Source organism: Hyla sarda, chromosome 1 (assembly GCF_029499605.1).
Source record: "Hyla sarda isolate aHylSar1 chromosome 1, aHylSar1.hap1, whole genome shotgun sequence".
NCBI classification, from domain to species: Eukaryota; Metazoa; Chordata; class Amphibia; order Anura; family Hylidae; genus Hyla; species Hyla sarda.
Genome location: NC_079189.1, coordinates 80,576,721 through 80,599,550, shown reverse-complemented (window position 1 = coordinate 80,599,550; position 22,830 = coordinate 80,576,721). Strand labels below are relative to the sequence as shown.

Here is a 22,830-nt window from a genome sequence, read left to right as displayed (position 1 = left end):
CAAACTATTATACGGACCTGGCTTACCTGGCTTATCTATCTTTCTATATATCTATCTACAAGCAGGAGAAAACAGCAGCACACCACTAGCACAAAGATACAGATAAAACATGAAATGCTATATTGCTACAATGAAAAATGTAGGTGCTTCACTCACCATTTGGACCATCCTACCACGATAAGGTGATCTCATTGGGACGGACCCTACACTATGACTGTGCCGCTGTGCAGTCAGTTGCCATGCTTGCAAGGTCTGAGACATCCAGCACCTTATAAGATGGGTGGCGTGCATGAACCAACATGGAGGTAGCCACTCCCCCCATAAGTATAACACAAAATAGGATAAGTTGGCCAGCACATACTGATACCAAACTATTACATGGACCCAGCATAGAGGTGCATGCTGCTAGGCTAAACATACACATTATGCTGGCACACTTATCCTTTTTTGTGTTATACATATGGGGGGAATGGCTACCTCCATGTTGGTTCCGGCACATTCATAGTGTAGGGTCCGTCCCAATGAGGTCACCTTATCATGGTGGGATGATCCAAACTATTTGGCCAAATGGTGAGTGAAGGACCTCAATTTTTTATTGTAGCAATATAGCATTTCATGTTTTTTTCTGTATCTTTGTGCTGGCAGTGTGCTGCTGTACTCTCCTGCTTGTGTATATTTAGTCTAGCAGCATGCACCTGTATGCCGGGTCCATGCAATAGTTTGGTATCAGTATGTGCTGGCCAACTAATTTTTTTTGTGTTATATATATATGGGGGAGTGGCTACCTCCATGTTGGTTCCTACACCCCACCCATCTTATAAGGTGATGGATGTCTCAGACCTTAAAAGACTGGTAACTTACTGCACAGAGGCACATTCATAGTGTAGGGTCCGTCTCAATGAGGTGACCTTATAGTGGTGGGATGGTCCAAACTATTTAGCCAAATGGTGAGCGAAGCACCTACATTTTTCATTTTCCACTGTAGCAATATAGCATTTCATGTTTTATCTGTATATTTGTGCTACAGTGTGCTGCTGTATTCTCCTGCTTGTGTATATTTAGCCTAGCAGCGTTCACCTGCTTGCCGGGTCCATGCAATAGTTTGGTATCAGTATGTGCTGCCCAACTTATCTATCTATCTCATATCTATTTATCTATCTATCTGAGAGAAAGAGAATGTCCAGCGCCAACTTGTGGAAAAGGAACTTCTTTATTCAGTTGCCATGGGAAACAACAGGGACTCAAGTAATGTGACATGTTACGGCTCACAGGGCCTTAATCATACAAATGTTACATGTGTTAGGATCATTTATATATGCAGTGTAGGAGTGACATGGATGGGGTCCAAGGAACGTCACTGAAACATCTGCACACATAATTACAAATGCTCATTAAAACCGACATATATGTCAGAAAATCAATAATAGAAACATAATAAAAACACCATTTAGAAATAGGGGAAGTTATTATACAAACAATCGATCTGTCCCTGATGTTCAGGTATACCATCACAAAGCATTATTACATCATATGAATATACACCACATTATAATAATTTTGTGAACGTCAAGGAGAGAAAGATTTAACTATGTAGAAACTGAAGAGACCAACACTGACTACTTAAGCGAAAGGTAACACAAGTTGACATAATCATAGTAGTACATCACAAAGTATACATCCGTAGGAGAGACCATCAGAAAAGGGGGGGGGGGTAGATGTGTGGAAGACAGAGCTTAGCTGATTATAGATTGGTATGTAATAAAACATATTCCAAAGCATAAACCATATGAGTCTGTCTTGCTGGTAGAAGTCAATAATGCAGGATGGTGTGTAACCTTCTATTCAGACCGTGCGGTACCCGCGTGTTCAGTGTGAGGATTCAAGAAATTTCATGATCCAAAACCTTTTGCTTCATGCTGCCTCCTCTAGGTGGTCTATCAACCCTTTCAATGTACTGTAAGGTATTTCCTCCATGTGCCTCCGCGCAGTGCTTGGTGACCATGGACACATGCTGTGCCTGAAAATGTGCAATATCTGACAGGTGCTTACGCACTCTAATTTTTAATTTATTGATGGTACAACCAACATATTGCACATTGCAGGCACGGAATGTGAACAGGTAGACCACTCCAGCAGTGTTGCAATTGTATTGCTTGATAGCAAAGATATTATTATTGCTAGAAGAAGCGAACAATGTAGAATAAATCATGTAATTGCAATAGATGCATTTTCTGGATCCGCATTTGTAGGACCCCAGAGAATTCAGATATTACACATTTTCAGGCACAGCATGTGTCCATGGTCACCAAGCACTATGCGGAGGCACATGGAGGAAATACCTCAAGCCTTACCTTACAGTTTATTGAAAGGGTTGATAGACCACCTAGAGGAGGCAGTATGAAGCAAAAGGTTTTGGATCGTGACATTTTTTGGATCCTCACACTGAACACGCGGGTACCGCACGGTCTGAATAGAAGGTTACACACCATCCTGCATTATTGACTTCTACCAGCAAGACAGACTCACATGGTTTGTGCTTTGGAATATGTTTTATTACATACCAATCTATAATCAGCTAAGCTCCATCTTCCACAAATGTCTCCCCCTTTTCTGATGGTCTCTCCTATGGATGTATACTTTGTGATTTACTACTATGATTATGTCAACTTGTGTCCCCTTTCACTTAAGCAGTCAGTGTTGGTCTGTCTAGTTTCTCCATCATTACATTTTTTCTCCTTGATGTTCATGAGGTTATTATAATATGGTGTACATTCATATGATGTAATAATGCTTTGTGATGGTATGCCTGAACGTCAGGGACAGATCGATTGTTTGTATAATAATTTCCCCTTATTCTAAATGGTGTTTTTATTATGTTTCTATTATTGATTTTCTGACATATATCATGATTTAATGTTTTAATGAGCATTTGTAATTATGTGTGCAGATGTTTCAGTGATGTGCCTTGGATATACCCCATCCATGTCATTCCTACACTTCATATATAAATGATCCTAACACGTGTAACATTTGTATGACTAAGGCCCTGTGGGCCGAAACGCGTCACATTACTTGAGTCCTTGTTGTTTCCCATGGCAACTGAATAAAGAAGTTCCTTCTATTATCTATCTATCTCATATCTATCTATCTGTCTATCTTTTTGTTGCAATACAAAAGTATACAAAGTTTACAAAATAGAAGGATGGAGCAGCACACTTGGTCAAAAATTTTAGGCTCTTAGTACATTTTTGTGATCAAAACGTGTCCCCCCACTACCACGCAGAGGTTGCCTCACTTCAGATGGAACCGTAACACGTTCATGTTACTCACCTCTGCTCGGCATGTAGCCTCTGACTGGGTGACGTGCAAGATCCACTATCAGTTTAAAAGCCTCCTGTTGAAAGGAAGGGGTGTATTTGGTAATTGCGCTGGCTTTATTCTAAGTGTTTCCTGCATTGCAAGTGAGGGGGAGTGGCAACCTCTCTTAGCCCGTCCCTTTCCACAGAAGGTTTTTATCCTGATATTGGATCCTACATGTCACACATTCAGAGGCTATGTGCCCAGCAGAGGTGAGTAGAGTGAACGTGTTTTGGTCTCTTCGAAGTGAGGCCACCTCGGCATGGTTGCCTCACTTGTACCTACCTATGTCTATGGCTGCGTGAGACAGCCGACACGTCACTCTTGCATATTGGTACTGAATACAAGCCACACTTTTTTCCTTATGAATGTGCTGCTGTGACTCTTTTTCGTGGATATCTATCTAATCTCTCTTTCTCTCTTTGTATCTATCTCATATCTATCTATCTATCATCTATCTATCTAAAGTATTTATCCCTCTCTCTTTCTTTCTATCTATCTATTTAGATGCAAAAAGATGACCGCGGCATTCCAAAATGGTGATTCAAGTGGATAGTATTTATTCCATACAGCAACACATGACAACATTTCAGCTGCTACAAAATGCAGACTTTCTCAAGCCCTCAAGATGCTTCCATTCATCTTTGGAGTGCTGCTACTTTCTTTTACTTTGTTTCTATCTATCTAGCTATCTTTCTGTCTATCTATCTCTCTATTTGTATCTATTATTATTTGTCTATCTATCTATTTAATAAACAAACAACAGTCACCACTTTTCCTACTCATCTGTTGTTCTACTTCTGTAAGTCAAGCAGTAACACAAATATCTTTTAGTGCAGGAAACCTTAGTAGCTCTGGTAGGTGTCCTGTGAACAAAATACATTTGTGTATCAATGCATATGTATAACTTATAAATTATCAATGCATTTTATATCTGGACTTGATACTTTGTCAGAATATGAAATGCATCCTTTTATAAGTTGAATAAAGTTGCTTATGAATTTGTGATCTGTTAATCCACAAATTGATTTTTCATGGGTCAGTTCCTTCAGGATAAGCCCAGCTTTCCTATATGTACTCAGCTTTCCTGTTCTGAATTCAGCCCCATGGAATGATGTACTTATTAACAGCTTGAAGCCCTGGGAACATTTCTGTAAATGGGTTTTTGTGAGTTTTATGCCTTTTCTACAACAGCAGAAAGAGCAAAACTTGCTTTCCCTAAAAATCACATTATCTTAAGATAATATAGGTATTATAGGTTTCTCTTTTGTCTATGAGTATCTAAACAGCAGAGCAGGGTAGACTACAATTTGACTATAATATACATAAGTACCGAATAAAAGAAAAACACTATTTTATTGATACTGTAGGGGCATAGTTAAAGGGGTATTCCAGTAAAAAACTTTTTTTTTTTTATATCAACTGGCTCCAGAAAGTTAAAAAGATTTGTAAATTACTTCTATAAAAAAATCTTTCAATAATTATCAGCTGCTGAAGTTGAGTTGTTGCTTTCTGTCTGGCAACAGTGCTCTCTGCTGACATCTCTGCTTGTCTCCAGAACTGCACAGAGTAGAAGAGGTTTGCTATGGGGATTTGCTTCTAAACTGGGCGGTTCCCGAGACACGTGTCATCAGAGAGTACTTAGATAGAAAAGAACAACTCAACTTCAGCAGCTCATAAGTACTGAAAGGATTGAGATTTTGTAATAGAAGTAATTTACAAATCTGTTTAACTTTCTGGAGCCAGTAGATATATATATATATATATATATATATATATATATATATATATATATATATATAAAGTTTTTTTCCTGGATAGCCCCTTTAACCCCTTAACGATGCAGGACGTATATTTACGTCCTGCGCCGGCTCCCGCCATATTAAGCGGGATTGCGCCGTGATCCCGCATCATATCGCGTCGGTCCCGGTGCTCATCAACGGCCGGGACCCGCGGCTAATACCACACATCGCCGATCGCGGCGATGTGCGGTATTAACCCTTTAGAAGCGGCGGTCATAGCTGACCGCCGCTTCTAAAGTGAAAGTGAAAGTGACCCGGCTGCTCAGTCAGGCTGTTCGGGACCACCGCGGTGAAATCGCGGCGTCCCGAACAGCTGACCGGACACCGGGAGGGCCCTCACCTGCCTCCTCAGTGTACGATCCAGGCAGGAGCAGTCAAGCGCCGATAACACTGATCACAGGCGTGTTAATACACGCCTGTGATCTGTGTAAAAGATCAGTGTGTGCAGTGTTATAGGTCCCTATGGGACCTATAACACTGCAAAAATTTTTTTTTTTAAAGTGTTAATAAAGGACATTTAACCCCTTCCCTAATAAAAGTTTGAATCACCCCCCTTTTCCCATAAAAAAAAACAGTGTAAAAAAATATTAAAATAAACATATGTGGTATCGCCGCATGCGTAAATGTCCAAACTATAAAAATATATCATTAATTAAACCGCACGGTCAATGGCGTACGCGCAAAAAAATTCCAAAGTCCAAAAAAGCGTATTTTGGTCACTTTTTATACCATTAAAAAATGAATAAAAAGTGATCAAAAAGTCCGATCAAAACAAAAATCATACCAATAAAAACTTCAGATCACGGTGCAAAAAATGAGTCCTCATACCGCCCTGTACGTGGAAAAATAAAAAAGTTTTAGGGGTCAGAAGATGACATTTTTAAACGTATACATTTTCCTGCATGTAGTTATGATTTTTTCCAGAAATACGACAAAATCAAACCTATATAAGTAGGGTATCATTTTAACCGTATGGACCTACAGAATAATAAAGTGTATTTTTTACCGAAATATGCACTGCGTAGAAACGGAAGCCCCCAAAAGTTACAAAATGGCATTTTTTCTTCGATTTTGTCGCACAATGATTTTTTTTTCTGTTTCGCCGTGCGTTTTTGGGTAAAATGACTAATGTCACTGCAAAGTAGAATTGGCGACGCAAAAAATAAGCCATAATATGGATTTTTAGGTGGAAAATTGAAAGGGTTATGATTTTTAAAAGGTAAGGAGGAAAAAACGGAAGTGCAAAAACGGAAAAACCCTGAGTCCTTAAGGGGTTAAGTCCTGTGTGCCAAGTTGATGCCAACTAGCTACTTTGTGTAGTCAAGATATAGAGCTATAGGGCCAGGAGAGCAAGCTGAATCTTTACACTCAGTGAAGGAAAAGCTACAACTCCAAGACGGGGAAGTACTATAGCTCATCTGATCTTGAAATGACATAGAAACAAAAGATCATCTAAAGTGGAAAATAGTTAAATTTTAAAAGGGTTTATTACATATCAGGTGATATCTATTGTATCCAGTATAAGGGTAGGGTCAAACCTAGCGCATCGGCAACATATTTCATGGAGCAGATGACAAGAGCAAGCTCCCTGCTGCAGCTAGGGAGTTCTGTATATTTTCTCATATCAGCTGTAAACACAGTAGCTGCTCGCAGCAGATGCACAGCAGGAGATCTGCAGCTATGAGCGGACAGACAGAGCTGCCCAGCCGCGGCAGAGATCTCACTCTTGTGACTGCTGTCTGCGCATCCACAGTGTAAAATTTACTGCTGATATGCTACGTGTGACCCTGCCCTAAAGCAGTCTTTTCCAAACAGTGTGTCTCCAGCTGTTACAAAACTACAACTCCCAGAATGCCCGGACAGCAGGTTGGGCATTGTAGTTTTGCAATAGCGGGAGAAATACTGTTTCGAAGGAAACTGGTATAAAGAATAAAGAGGGCAATACCCAGAAGGCAAAAAATCTGAGTTTGCTTTGTACAGATGCTGAGACATAAAAGAATGTTAGGATATTTAGAAGGGTACTCCACTGGCCAGTATTCCGGCTGCATTCGGAACTGTTAGTTCCGAAGCTGTGCGCGTGCTGCGGCAGTCAGTCACGCCCCCTCGTGACGGCAGGCCATGCCCCCTCAATGCAGTCTATGGGAGGGGGAACCACACATTGAGGAGGCATGGCCTGATGCCACAAGGGGGTGTGGCCGAACCCCGCATCGAACGTACAGCTTTGGAACTAAATGTTCCAAACACAGTCGGAACACTGGACAGTGAAGTACCTCTTTAATCTCTAGAACCTGCAGAATTGTGATTACAGCTCTGAGTACACTCACAATACTTTGAACGTTACTTATTGAAGATTTATTTTATATGTAAACTGTAAGAAAACAGTCATAAGAGGTTAATCCGTAAAAGCAAAATGTCTTAATACTTAAACCATTAATTTTGAAATGTGAAATCTGCTTAATTTATCGTTGCAAAACTACAACCTACAGCATGCCCTAACAGCCTTTGGCTTGGGAGTTGTAGTTTTACAACAGCTGAAGATGCACTGTTTGGCTATTTTTATTTATTTATAATTTTTTTTTTTCACTAATGACAAATAATAAGCTTCTGCTGGCAGTAGTTTTTCTCTCGCAGGGACAAAGGACCCAGTATGTTTAAGTCCAATATGGCAAGTTCTTGTTTTCACAACACCACCATGTTGGGAGAGCCCCATGACCCATAAGGTGCTGATCGATCTTGTCATATTCAGAGCATTCTATGCATTTTATCTATTTTTATCTATGTGCTTGGCTGCCTTTTTATTCAGTCTATTTAGTATTTTAGTCTTCTCGCTTTAATATAACTGTTTAAATAAGGCTACATTTCTCTCTTCTGAAAATAATGTGGAAAATCACAAGATCAGTTTTCATAATACTCCATATAAGTGAAAATAGTTTGTTTTCCTAGATGGTTTGTTGACCTACATAAAATTATTATGACATATTTTAGTTATTTATGATTTTTCTGTAGAGGAGAGTTTCTATTACACTGTTATTTATTAAACATGCACTTTTCTTTTCAAGCAGTGGATTGTTTTAACAAATATATGTTTTACTTTTCATTTTTAAGTAAAATACAGAAAAACATGCACTCCTCATCATTCTTACCCATTCATTTTCTAGGACTTCATTACTGGGATCGCCATTACTGACATCGCATTGACAATTGTTAGTCTAAAAAATGCAGACCGGAAGAATTTTGAGATCATAACACCTTTTCGAACATTTTGGTAAGGTCAATACCATTGTATTCTATTTTTTCTTTGGAGTGCTTATGATGTGTATTGGTATGAAATAAATGTATAATATCCACGGAACAGATGTACCCACATTGTTTCCAGGATAAAGGGCACCTGTGCACAAAATGTATTTCATTGGTAATACATTTTATAAGCGGTATACCCCTTTGAATAAAAATATAAATGTTCTTGTATATATCTAGCATAAATTCAAAGGGTATAATTGGCTAAAAATAGTGTGTCCTTCTGGCATATGCTTGGGCAGTGTGCATAGGATACTTCACAGTACACAATCTGGTGCACCTTCTGCTCATGAGCAGGAACCCCATGCCTTTCCCAACAATGCTGTAGACCCAGCCTGTCTTTAGAAATAAGCAGGCGATGCACATATTCCCTGGGTTGGGTGTAGAGCATCCAGTCCCACATATCTACTAACACTAACCCAGCAATGCATTAAGCACTACTGACTTACTGTTCTGCAAGTCTGTAAGTCAATATATATCACTCATGAGACCGAGACCAATTTCTTAAACAGCAAATTGTTTTAGGTCTCTCATAAAATAGAGGCCAATATGTTTCTGTTGAACACAGCATTGGATTAGTGAATTTCCAATTCCACGTACTCAAAACAATGTGCCAAACACTCTGTATCTACAGATGTAGCCAATACCAACTTCATAGTTGGTACTCTACTACTATCACAAAGCTATCAGTGTAGCATGTTTTTCAAGGACCATAAACACCTGTCTTTGAAAGGTGTTCTCTCTTTCTTGCACAATTTGCATAGTGTCCTATGCTATTAGTAAGAGACCATCGAAGAAAAAGGGAGAATGGTCAGTAATCCAGGGATTTGTGACTTTTCAGGTGTCAAAAAAGGGGCAGAATAAAAGGGACCTTCTATGAGAAGGCTTAAAGGGTTACTCCACTGCTCAGCGTTTGGAACAAACTGTTCCAAACGCTGGAGCCGGCGCTGGGAGCTCAAGATTTCATAGCCCCACCCATGACAGCATGAGGGGGCAGGGCTATGATGTCACAAGCTCCCAGTGCCGTTTCCAGTGTTTGGAACAGTTTGTTCCAAACACTGAGCAGCGGAGTACCCCTTTAAGTACTAAGCCAGCAGAAATCTAAATCACGTCATTAAAATGAAAACACCCCTCATTGTCTGCTGGTCATCAATGTAGTCCAACATATCCAACATAATCTAAAATGATCCTGTGAATCTGTAAAAAAAGAATGTAAAGAAAAATGTGTTCAAAAGTGTACTTAAGACAAGACAAAATATCATTCTTACCTTTCCTTGGTCCAGAGTTGTTATTTCTGTTTACGGCCAGGGGGGTTTATTGGGAAAAAGCAGAAGGTGCACAAGATTTTGGTGTATGGCTCCCATTGTGCACCATAAACTGCAGAATACAGTAAGCTAGAACCATCCACAGGGTGGGCCATTTATATGGATACACCTTAATAAAATGGGAATGGTTTGTGATATTAACTTCCTGTTTGTGGCAGATTAGTATATGTGAGGGGGGAAACTTTTCAAGATGGGTGGTGACCATGTCGGCCATTTTGAAGTTGGCCATTTTGAATCCAACTTTAGTTTTTTCAATAGGAAGTGGGTCATGTGACACATCAAACTTATTGGACATTTTTTAATGTAACTTTATTCTTTCATGAGTTATTTACAAGTTTCTGACCACTTATAAAATGTGTTCAATGTGCTGCCCATTGTGTTGGATTGTCAATGCAACTCTCTTCTCCCACTCTTCACACACTGATAGCAATACCACAGGAGAAATGCTAGCACAGGCTTCCAGTATCCGTAGTTTCAGTTGCTACACATCTCGTATCTTCAAAGCATAGACAATTGCCTTCAGATGACCCCAAAGATAAAAGTCTAAGAGGGTCAGATCGGGAGACCTTGGGGGCCATTCAACTGGCCTACGACAACCAATCAACTTTCCAGGAAACTGTTCATCTAGGAATGCTCGGACCTGACACCCATAATGTGGTGGTGCACCATCTTGCTGGAAAAACTCAGGATACATGCCAGCTTCAATGCACAAAGAGGGAAACACATCATCATGTAGCAATTTTGCTTATCCAGTGGCCTACATGATGATGTGTTTCCCTCTTTATGCACTGAAGCTGGCACGTTCCCTGAGTTTTTCCAGCAAGATGGTGCACCACCACCTTATGGGTGTCAAGGCCGAGCGTTCATAGATGAACAGTTTCCTGGAAAGTGGATTGGTCATCGTGGGCCAGTTGAATAGCCCCCAAGGTCTCTCGATCTGACCCCCTTAGACTTTTACCTTTGGGGTCATCTGAAGGCAATTGTCTATGCTGTGAAGATACGAGATGTGCAGCACCTGAAACTACGGATACTGGAAGCCTGTGCTAGCATTTCTCCTGTGGTGTTGCTATCAGTGTGTGAAGAGAGGGAGAGGAGGGTTGCATTGACAATCCAACACAATGGGCAGCACATTGAACACATTTTATAAGTGGTCAGAAACTTGTAAATAACTCATGAAAGAATAAAGTTACGTGAAAACCAAGCACATCATTGGTTTTCTTGTGGAATTCCCAATAAGTTTGATGTGTCACATGACCCTCCTCAAAATGGCCAACTTCAAAATGGCCACCATGGTCACCACCCATCTTGAAAAGTTTCCCTCCTCACCTATACTAATGTGCCACAAACAGGAAGTTAATATGACCAACCATTCACATTTTATTAAGGTGTATCCATATAAATGTCCCACCCTGTAGAACTGGCTTACTATAGTGCAATGTGCATTATCCTTTTGTCTTACTTTACCAATGAGATTGTATAACAGGGCATTAAAGTAGTTTCTGCCCTATTGAGGATCAGCATTCATCACCAGGGAATGCTGCAGTTCTGCTCATGTGCATCTGTTCTGAGCGGAAGTGGGAACCCCCTCTGTGATGTCCGCATACCCCCAAAATTGCACTTAGGCAGGCATTGTGCTAACGGAATATCTCAATACCTACCATTTTATAAAGTATAACAAATAACATAATACCTACAATATTTTAGTTTTACAGCAGAGTCAGAAAGAGAGAAGCAAGAATGGATTGAAGCATTGCAGCAATCAATAGCAGAGACGGTTGCTGATTATGAAGTAGCTGAAAAGATTTGGTTCAATGAATCGAACAGGAGTTGTGCAGATTGCCGGGCTCCCAATCCTGACTGGGCATCCATCAACCTCAGCGTTGTCATCTGCAAGGACTGTGCAGGTAGATGAATACTATGATTTTGTGCTTTACCATAGCTCTCAGTTCTTTGTTATTATTAAGTGAATTGTCTCCTCTTCTTCATTTCTCCTACTTTAGAAGACTTAGAAATAAATCACATTGCAACAACAGAAAACTACTATTTTAGTCCCAGCATCATAGCTGAATCTTGTCACCATATAGCGAAAATATTACATTGTAGCTATAATAAATATGTGTTCAAGCATTATACAAGATATACACATAAACATATATAAGACCCAGAAAACACCCAACTAGAATATGGAATACGACTTTAGGGGTTTATGTCCATTCAGTCACAAAAAATAGTATTTCAATTTAGCTTTGATGTTGGGTGATCCTGTTCATCCAGTTCATCACAAAGTTATTCATTTTAAGTTGAAGTCAGTCTTATATGAAGGGCATAGAGAACCCAATTAATCATTTTGATGAATGTCATGCTATGTTCCTAAGGGTGTTGTCAGGCTGAAAAGTTCCTTAACCATACTGCTACCACAAAGTTGGAAGCATATAGAACCGCCTTTCAAAGATGAATGTATCTATCCTCATCTGCAGTGAACCCGAATTCAGTCCGAACTTTGCAAAAAATTCAGTTCATCATGGACACAAACCTCAAGTTGTTCAGTTAGGCTGAATCTGGTCACATGCAGTAAGTTGGGGAGGCTTTATTACCAGCCAGGTACAAAAACAAACTGCAACAGCCAGCCTTACCAGGGTGGCAAGAACCATTTCTTTTGGATGTTGCCAGCCTAATAGTATAAGCTGCTACCATCACAATGCCCGGTACTGCCAGGCCTGGAGCATCAACAAAAATGATGCTCTGGGATTGGGCGGTATTTTGTTGATGCTCCAGGCCTGACGGTACCTGGCTCTTCCCAGTACCCCTGTTGCTGGTGGGTACTGGGGTAATAATGGTCAGTTTTATAAGCTAACCTTAAGCCATTGCTAAATATGCCGAAAATAAGTATGAAAAAATTGACAAACCCAAATCTTGATAAAACCCCCTCCCCTTTACCTGGGGCCCCTCATTAACCCCAATATTTAAGTAAAAAAATAAAAACCTTATTTCACTATACACAGGCCCTTTAACCCTTGCGACTAGAGCTCCTACTTTACAAACACCAGCTTTGTTACAGAGAGCTAGTTCATTTGTCTCCTGCCTCAGGAACTCTCTGCTGACCTTCACTCTCTGCTATCTTCAGCTCTATATTTTGTTGGAACAGTCCAAGTAGCACATTACATGACCACTACCACGCCAGGTCGAACACATCCCAGTGCAAATACATGAAGTTACTCTGTGTGCTGTTCTTGCTTCCTATTGATAGTCTATGATAACATTAAAAATATAAATCCAATGCACTAAATCTTCAGTTAATTTTCTTCTTTCACATATAGATTTCATTTTTATTTTCTCTGCTGGACAGTTACTCAGAGACCCTATTTCCGAGGCCATGTTTATTCACTCATACACACAAAAGTTTATACAGTATAAAGAAAGAAAAGATATATATATATATATATATATATATATATATATATATATATATATATATATATATATATAGACAAATAATAAGTCAGTAAGCACTTTAGTTGATACCAAACTATTATATGGACCTGGCCTGCAGGTGCACGTTACTAGGCTAGATATACAGCAACAGAAGAATGCAGCAGCACACTGCCAGCACAAAGATATAGGTGCAACATGAATATGCAGTTAAAACATGAAGAGCTATACAGCTATGGTGTAATAGATGCAAATGTGAAACTATGAAATAGTGAGGCACTTAGCTCGCAAATTTGTCTCCGCCGGCGGTCAAATAGCTTGGACCGTCCCACCGCGATAAGATGGCCTCCTTGGGACGGACCCTACACTGTGAATATGCCTCTGTGTGAACAGTTCAGTAAGCATGGCAGGGTCTGGAACATCCAAGACACCTTATATACACACCTGATAGAGGTGGGTGGGGTGCAAGGCCAACATGGAGGTAGCCACTCCCCCGTATGTGCAATACAGACAAAGAATAAGTCAGCCAGCACTTTAGTTGATACCAAACTATTATATGGACCTGGCCTACAGGTGCACGCTACTAGGCTAGATATACAGCAACATATCTGTTGCTGTATATCTAGAACTATATCTATATCTACAACTGTTGCTGTATATCTAGCCTAGTAGCGTGCACCTGTAGGCCAGGTCCATATAATAGTTTGGTATCAACTAAAGTGCTGGCTGACTTATTCTTTGTCTGTATTGCACATACGGGGGAGTGGCTACCTCCATGTTGGCCTTGCGCCCCACCCACCTCTATGAGGTGTGTATATAAGGTGTCTTGGATGTTCCAGACCCTGCCATGCTTACTGAACTGTTCACACAGAGGCATATTCACAGTGTAGGGTCCGTCCCAATGAGGCCACCTTATCGTGGTGGGACGGTCCAAGCTATTTGACCGCCGGCGGAGACAAATTTGCGAGCTAAATGCTTCACTATTTCATAGTTTCACATTTGCATCTATTACACCATAGCTGTATAGCTCTTCATGTTTTAACTGCATATTCATGTTGCACCTATAGCTTTGTGCTGGCAGTGTGCTGCTGCATTCTTCTGTTGCTGTATATATATATATATATATATATATATATATATACATATATATATACATATATATATATATATATATATATATATATATATATAAAGAGAAGGCCTGACTCACTGACTCATCAACACCCAGCCTAAACCCTTGGACCTAGAAAGCTGAATTTTTTTCACAGATGTTGTTTTTAATACGTAGACGAGGAATAAGAAAGGATTTTTCAAAATTCAACCCTTAAGGGGGTGAAAAAGGGGTTGAAAGTTTGTATGGAAGTCCGTCATTTTTGAAGCTAGAAGCATGAAACTTTGTTTTTAGGCTAACAATTCGAGATAAAGAAACACATGTTTTAAAGTTTTCTAAAATTCCCCCCTGAAGGGGTGAAACAGGGATTAAAATTTTGTATGAATTAACCCCATGCGGCAGAACGCCGGGTTTATACGGCACTGCGGCACAGGAGGGTTATGAAGCGAGCTCAAGAGGTGAGCTCGCATCATACCCGCACGGTCCTGGCTGCTATCAGCAGCCAGGACACGTGGCTAATGCCGGACATTATGTCCGGCATTAACTCTTTAGACGCGGCGATCAAAGTTGAAAGAATTCGGGTTGTTTGGAGGCCCATAGACTTTACCCAGAGCGGCCCCATTACTATAGGATCGTAAAAAGTAAACTATGTTACCCCATATTTAACGTGAGCGAAGCCGCGGACAAAAGCTAGTATATATATATATATATATATATATATATATATATATATGATGAATCTAGCACTATCTGTCATTGCCTCTGATCACCATGTGGTCGCTGTTTTAAAAGAATATAAAATCCTGTTCAGTGTGGTCTTATCCCGCCTTATCCAATCGTTGTTCACTACCAGTAACTATTATCTTTGTTCATACTGACCTTCTGGTTTATTTAATCAATACTAATTAATATGTCATTATATCTAGTGGCATTAAAAGATTTAGATTTAAGAAATTAAGTAGAAACCCTCTTAGGCTATGTTCACATGGGAACATTTGTCTGCAATGAAATCTGCATTGAAATCTATAACATAAATGCAAATCTTGATACAGATTTAGATAGATTGAACTGGCTTTTATTCATCGTATTGTCTAAGGTTATAGCCATTTTGAATGCCAACATCCTGTAGTAGAAAAGGACATGGTCTAGAATTAATAGCTTTCAGAATATTGTGGAAATCTGAAGAGGTTGTTGCTGCAATGTAAAAATAGGATTTTGGTAACCATTGCATGAAAAATCCATAGCCTCAAGACTACAACTCCTGTCCATATGCCATATTAGAGCATTTGAATGTCATTGAGGAGATTTCCCTCTCAGGATCTCTCTTTGTGTGCCAGAATGAAGAACCTCTTATAAGACCAACTCCTACTTTAGTAGACCAATCAAGTTTATGCAATATGAATGCATATGAGGCCCCTGTATAGCAGTTCCTGCAGCTACCCATTAGAGAGTTGCCATGTGGCTGAGATGCTAAAGGTTTGCTAGATATGTATTGTGTGTTTCTTGTATGTGTGTTTTCTTGCATTGCACTTAAAGTTTATACATATACTGAGATTACCTGGGGCTTAATATTTATTGCACGTTTTGCACTGAATGGACAGCTGTATAGTCATTTAGTCACATGGCAGCTTTTGATCTATTATTGCAGGAGAAAGTCCTTGGTCCCTGATTTCGCTCCTGTAAAAGTGAGAGGACCTAAATCTGCTATGGGTAGATGAGGCATAGGTGTAGCCATAGCCAAAGTGCTCTGATCTTTCAGAGGAGACCAAGATAAGTGGACCTGGTTTGCTAAAGTCAGGAATTCTTTACACATAGGTCACACCATTTTGATAGATAGTCCACAATCATGTTCCTGAACCCTGTTCCAGCCTTTGCTGCCAGGATACATTTGACTGTGTCTCTGCCTCAAGAGGGAAGAAGGCCTTTGCTCGAGTCAGTGCTGTCAGCCAAGTCAAAAGGACTTCCCTGAATGCGCCTTTCTGAGTGCCGTGTTACTGATTGTTGCCACAAAGTAAAGTGGAGCTTTATTGCACACCGTGCACCATGGTAAACCAACCTGTGAAGATCTTTGTTCCGTAGTTTCATCAATTTGGACTGTGAACTAAAGAGCCAGTGAACTTTAACCTGCACATGTGCAGTAGACATTCTCAGCAGTCTAGGAGTGTTACTGTCATAAAAAACAGCATTTGACATGGTGATCAGACATGTCGAAAGATGTTGATTGCACTGGGCCTCAGGAGTGAGACCCGCTGCGATTGTGGGCTATTTGTCTGGGAAGCAGGCGGCATTGTGCTCAGTTTCTCGGTAGGCAAAGAGATCCATCCATTTCTCGGCGTAGAAATCTGTGCAGGGAAATTTTGGATTTTTGGGCCAGCTGGGCAGTGGAGCACAAAGCTGTCTGTTTCCCCAACTAATAGCCCACGATCGCAGCGGGTCTTAGGAGAGTGTGATTAACAACTTATAACATGTTTGATCGCCATATCAATAGAATTTATTATAAGGGGCGGTGACACTGAATAGCTGCTTACAATGAACAATAGCTTGAAATAACACCATACTCCTTTTATTATGTAAATATGATGGCTAGAGATGAGCAAATCGAATTGGACAAAGTCGAATTCATTCCGAATTTCATGAAAAATTCAATTCGGACCGAATATGAACTTTGACTCGATTCAAAAAAGTGAATGTCTTCATTAGCGACACCCACTGCAATTGTCCTGTATAATGTATAGATTCGAGTGGCTTTTTCCTGCGCTCGCATCTCTGCAATAGATAGGATGATCGCAGCGGGTGTCAGGAGTGACACCCGAGGTGATCTGTCCTTAACTGCAGGTACTACTGCTCCCAACATGGAGCACATGCTGGGAGCTGTAGTACCTGCAATAATAGACAGATCGCAGCTGGTGTCACTTCTGATACCCAATGCGATGGTCCTGTATAATGTATAGATGAGGGCGGTCCCACTGTAGTATGAGTATATGCCATATATATATATATATATATATATATATATATATATATATAAATATATATATATATATACCTATTATTCAGATGATTGTGATAGGCTGGATTCATCTGGCCAGTCACAGCTCTCTGTGGGAAATATCAATAAGTGATGTGAATTCTATTCACATCACTGGCCAGTCGGAGTATAGTGCAGTGATGTGTGACACAGGAGAAAGCCGCTCCATCTCTGCAATAGATAGGACAATTGCTTTGGGTGTCAGGAGTGACACCTGGGGCGATCTGTCTATTAGTACAGGTACTACCACTCCCATCATGTAACAGTCTGTTCCATGCTGGGAGTAGTAGTACTACCTAAAAAATTTAAAATATTTTATTACCGTATATATTCGAGTATAAGCCGAGTTTTTCAGCACGATTTTTCGTGCTGAAAACACCCCCCTCGGCTTATACTCGAGTGAACTCCCCCACCCGCAGTGGTCTTCAACCTGCGGACCTCCAGAGGTTTCAAAACTACAACTCCCAGCAAGCCCGGGCAGCCATCGGCTGTCCGGGCTTGCTGGGAGTTGTAGTTTTGAAACCTCCGGAGGTCCGCAGGTTGAAGACCACTGCGGCCTTCAACATCATCCAGGCTGCTATCTTCACCGGGGAGGCCTCTTCTAAGCGCTTCGGGCCCGGCCTCAGAATAGTCACGTTGCCGTGACAACGACGCAGAGGTGCGTTCATTGCCAACGTACTTCTGCGTCATTGTCAAGGCAACGCCTCTATTCCGGGCCGGAAGCGCGGAGAAGAGGCGCCCCCGGTGAAGATAGCAGCCCGGAACCACTATCCCACCGGACCACCTCCTCACCGGACAGTCCTGCAGGACCGGACCAGCGCCGAGCGGCGGTGAGTACTCAGAACTAAAGGGGGTGAGAGGGGGGCTGGATGATGTTGAAGGCCGCAGTGGTCTTCAACCTGCGGACCTCCGGAGGTTTCAAAACTACAACTCCCAGCAAGCCCGGACAGCCGATGGCTGCCCGGGCTTGCTGGGAGTTGTAGTTTTGAAACCTCTGGAGGTCCGCAGGTTGAAGACCACTGAGGGCGAATGATGAGAAGAGGATGATGAAGGGGGGGTGTGGGGATGATGAAGGGGGGTGGGGATGATGAAGGGGGGGGGTGGTGGATGATTACAAGGGGATGATGAAGGGGGGATGTGTGGGATGATAAGGGGATGATGAAGGGGGGATGTGTGGGATGATAAGGGGATGATGAAGGGGGGATGATAAGGGGATGATGAAGGGGGGGATGTGTGGGATGATGACAAGGGGATGATGAAGGGGGGATGTGTGGGATGATAAGGGGATGATGAAGGGGGGATGATGATGAGGATGTTAATGACGGGTCTGGATGATGACAGGGGGGGATGAGGTATTTCCCACCCTAGGCTTATACTCGAGTCAATAACTTTTCCTGGGATTTTGGGTTGAAATTAGGGGTCTCGGCTTATACTCGGGTCGGCTTATACTCGAGTATATACGGTAAATACATTATTAAAATTCATTACTAATAAAAATTTGCCGCAAATTTATTCGGAGCAATTTTTTTTTTTATTCAGCGAATCGGCCAAATCAAATTTTTCAAAACATTTTCTCATCTCTAAAGACTCTAGAGAAATTACTGCAGTGTTACCATGCAAAAAAGTATGTGGTTTTGAAAGACAAATACCCACAATTTATAATTATACCATGAGGAACCAACTACATTAAGGCTTCATACATGACCTCCTATACAAAAATGTATAACCACACATTATGGAATCATTTACCGAAGTTAAAATAGAATTTTATTATATGCCATTAAAAACAAAGTGAAACATAAAAAACACATAGAGAAAGCAACTCCCACAGGGGGGAACTAGAACAAAAGGGCATCACTGCCTGCTACCACATGTAAACATAAAACACTATGTGCCAATCAAGGGTGAAACTTTGCATTGCACACAGAGTAAGTGTGCAATAGCCTCCAATATATGTGAATACAAGCATAAAGTACTGTACAATAGTGGAACAATGCAAAAGGTGCAAAAAGTGGAGCCGGAGTGACGCCACCCCAGCGTACGTTTCGGTACTGTCCTTCGTCCTTTTGTTCTAGTTCCCCCCTGTGGGAGTTTCTTTCCCTGTGTGTTTTTTATGTTCCACTTTGTTTTTAATGGCATATAATAAAATCCTATTTAACCTCAGTAAATGACTCTATAGTGTGTGGTTATATATCCTTTTATGATGTGTAAATTACAAAAGGTGTATGTGGAGTGTCCTACATTAGAGACACTTTCTTTGCATTTGTCTAAAAAGAAATGGCCTCCCTATAATACTAAATTTAGTGGCAGTGGTTTTGCTTTTCTAAACACAAAGGAGTTCTAGGGAGCCTCAGGGGCCTCAGGGGCCAGACTCTCAGACATGTGATGATACAGTCCCAATATACACATAGAGGTCATTATGGTGCATTATAGCTTGCTTGGGAATAAATCTTACAGAAATGTGTCATACACTGCATTGTGTGTTTTAAGCTTGTAGATGCCAATTCCCAAATCACACTCTGCATCTTTTACATTTACTTAAGGATTCAGAATTTCACATACAACAACAATTTACAGCTCTGAGAATTGACGTGGTGCGGGGTTTGTAAGCAGAAGCAGATGCTTTGTCTGATTAGTGTCTTGTGTTAGATCTGTAAGTGACTTATACTGCACAGCTTCATGGAACAATGTCAACTGTTGACGTTTTCAAGTTTTACTGAATAGTTCTTGTTTTCCCCACAATATGTTTTTTCATAAGAATACAGAAACAAGGGGTGAAATACAGAAACTTGGGTAATGACTTAGAACTGATGCCCAGAACTCAAGTGCATACTGAGAGGAGGCTTCTCTAGTGCTTTGTAAAGTGATTATATTATATTATATGCAAGTCCATGCCCCTTTTAACCCCCTTAAGATTGCTGCCTGTTTTACCTTAATGACACAGCCCAATTTTTCAAATTTGGCATGTGTCTCTTAAAGTGGTAGTACCTCTGACATTCTTTTACTTAACGACGAGATTCTGAGATGGTTTTTTCGGGACATACTTTATATTAGTAAAGCCTTTTGATTTTCCATTTTCAAACCCAAATTTACTTTGTAATGACATTACAAATTGTACCACAAAATATACAGGAAATCCCAAAAGAAAAAAAAAATATTTGTGGGAAAAAAAACTTAAAAAAAACTCACGATTTTGCAAAAATTTTTTTTTTACACCTATACAAAACTTTTGTAGCTTTTGTTCTGTTTTCTGGAAAAAAATTAGTTTGTTTAACCCCTTAACGACCACGGACGTAAATGTACGTCCTGGTTTGGCGGGACTTCCCGCACCAGGACGTACATTTACGTCCTGTGTATGACCGCGAGTATCGGAAGGGTGCTCGCGTCATACACGGCAGGTTCCGGCTGCTAGCAGCAGCCTGGGACCTGCCGGTAATGGCCTACATCCGCGATCGCGCGGATGTCCGCCATTAACCCCTCTGATGCCGTGATCAATACAGATCACGGCATCTGCGGCATTGCGCCACTTTGATTGGATGATCGGATCGCCCGCAGCGCTGCTGCGGGGATCCGATCATCCAGCATGACAGCCGGAGGTCCCCTTACCTAGCTCCGGCTGTCTCACCGATAATACTGAGCAGTGCTGTGTCCTATGCATAGCACTGCACAGTATTAGCAATCAAACGATTGCTATAGATAGTCCCCTATGGGGACATAAAAAGTGTAAAAAAAAGTTGAAAAATGTAAAAATAAAAGTAAAAAAAAGTGAAAAATCCCCTCCCCCAATAAAAATGAAAATTGGCAGTTTTTCCCATTTTACCCCCAAAAAGCGTAATTTTTTTTAAAAATAAACATATTTGGTATCGCCGCATGCGTAAATGTCCGAACTATCAAAATATAATGTTAATGATCCCATACGGTGAATGGCGTAAACTTAAAAAATTTAAAAAGTCCACAAATCCTGCTTTTTTGTCACATTTTATTAAAAAAAATAATAAAAAATGATCTAAAAGTTTTATATATGCAAATGTGGTAACTACAAAATGTATAGATCACGGCGCAAAAAATGAGCCCTCATGCCGCCCTATATACGGAAAAATGAAAAAGTTATAGGTGGTCAAAATAGGGCGATTTTAGATTACTGATTTTGTACAAAAAGTTTTTATTTTTTTTAAGCGGTACAAAAATATAAAAGTATCTAGCCATGGGTATCATTTTAATCTTATTGACCCACAGAATAAAGAACACCTATAATTTTTACCATAAAGTGTACAGTGTGAAAACAAAACCCTACAAAATGTGCAAAATTTTGGTTTTCACTTAAATTTCCTCCCTAAAAAAATGTTTTTTGGGTTCGCCGTACATTTTATGGTAAAATGAGAGGTTTCATTACAAAGTAAAATTGGTCACGCAAAAAACAAGCCCATATATGGGTCTGTACATGGAAATATAAAGGAGTTATGGATTTTAGAAGGCGAGGAGGAAAAAACGAAAACACAAAAATACAATTGGCCTGGTCCTTGAGGTGAAAATGGGCTTGGTCATTAAGGGGTTAAGGACCATGGGTTTTTCCGTTTTTGCACTTTCATTTTTTCCTCCTCACATTTTAAAAATCCTAACCCTTTCAATTTTGCACCTAAAAATACATATGATGGCTTGTTATTTGCACCACCAATTCTACTTTGCAGTGACATAAGTCACTTTACCCAAAAATCTACAGCAAAATGGAAAAAAATATAATTGTGCGACGAAATTGAAGATAAAACGCCATTTTGTAACTTTTCGGGGCTTCCGTTTCTACCCAGTAAATTTTTCGGTAAATATGACACCTAATCTTTATTCTGTAGGTCCATACAATTAAAATGATATTATACCTATATAGGTTGGATATTGTCGTACTTCTGGAAAAAATCATAACTACTTGGAGGAAAATGTATGCGTTTAAAATTGTCATCTTTTGACCCCTATAACTTTTTTATTTTTCTGCGTATGGGGCGGTATGAGGGCTCATTTTTTGCGCCATGACCTGACGGACTCTTTGATCGCTTTTTATTCAAGTTTTCATGATATAAAAAGTGACCAAAAATACGCTATTTTGGAATTTTTTTGCGTGTACGCCATTGACCATGCGGTTTAATTAATTATATTTTTTTATAGTTCGGACATTTACGCACGCGGCGATACCACATATTCCTACATTTATTTTTATTTACATGTTTTTTTTAATGGGAAAAGGGGGGGGGGGGGGTGATTTGGACTTTTATTAAGGAAAGGGTTAAAACATTTATTAACTTATTTTTTACACTTTTTTTTCTTTTTTGCAATGTTATAGCTCCCATAGGGGGATATAACATTGCATACACTGATTGCCAGCACTGTTGACTGCAAAGCCATAGCTTTGCATTGATCAGTGTTATCGGCGGTCAATTGCTCAAGCCTGAATCTCAGGCTTGGAGCAATCAATCGCTGATCGGACGCGCC

The 22,830-nt window shown here is 40.3% G+C and overlaps 1 protein-coding gene across 5 annotated transcripts in view; it reads left to right on the top strand.

The window, feature by feature from the left end:
- The window catches only part of ARAP2 (ArfGAP with RhoGAP domain, ankyrin repeat and PH domain 2), a 416,250-nt gene that overhangs the window by 137,449 nt on the left and 255,971 nt on the right, over nucleotides 1-22,830 (top strand). For all 5 annotated transcript variants that reach the window (XM_056556214.1, XM_056556235.1, XM_056556204.1 and 2 more), the window contains 2 exons: nucleotides 8,318-8,424; nucleotides 11,486-11,685. In XM_056556214.1, coding sequence (XP_056412189.1) covers nucleotides 8,318-8,424; nucleotides 11,486-11,685 — 307 coding nt within the window. The remainder of the gene's footprint in view (nucleotides 1-8,317; nucleotides 8,425-11,485; nucleotides 11,686-22,830) is intronic.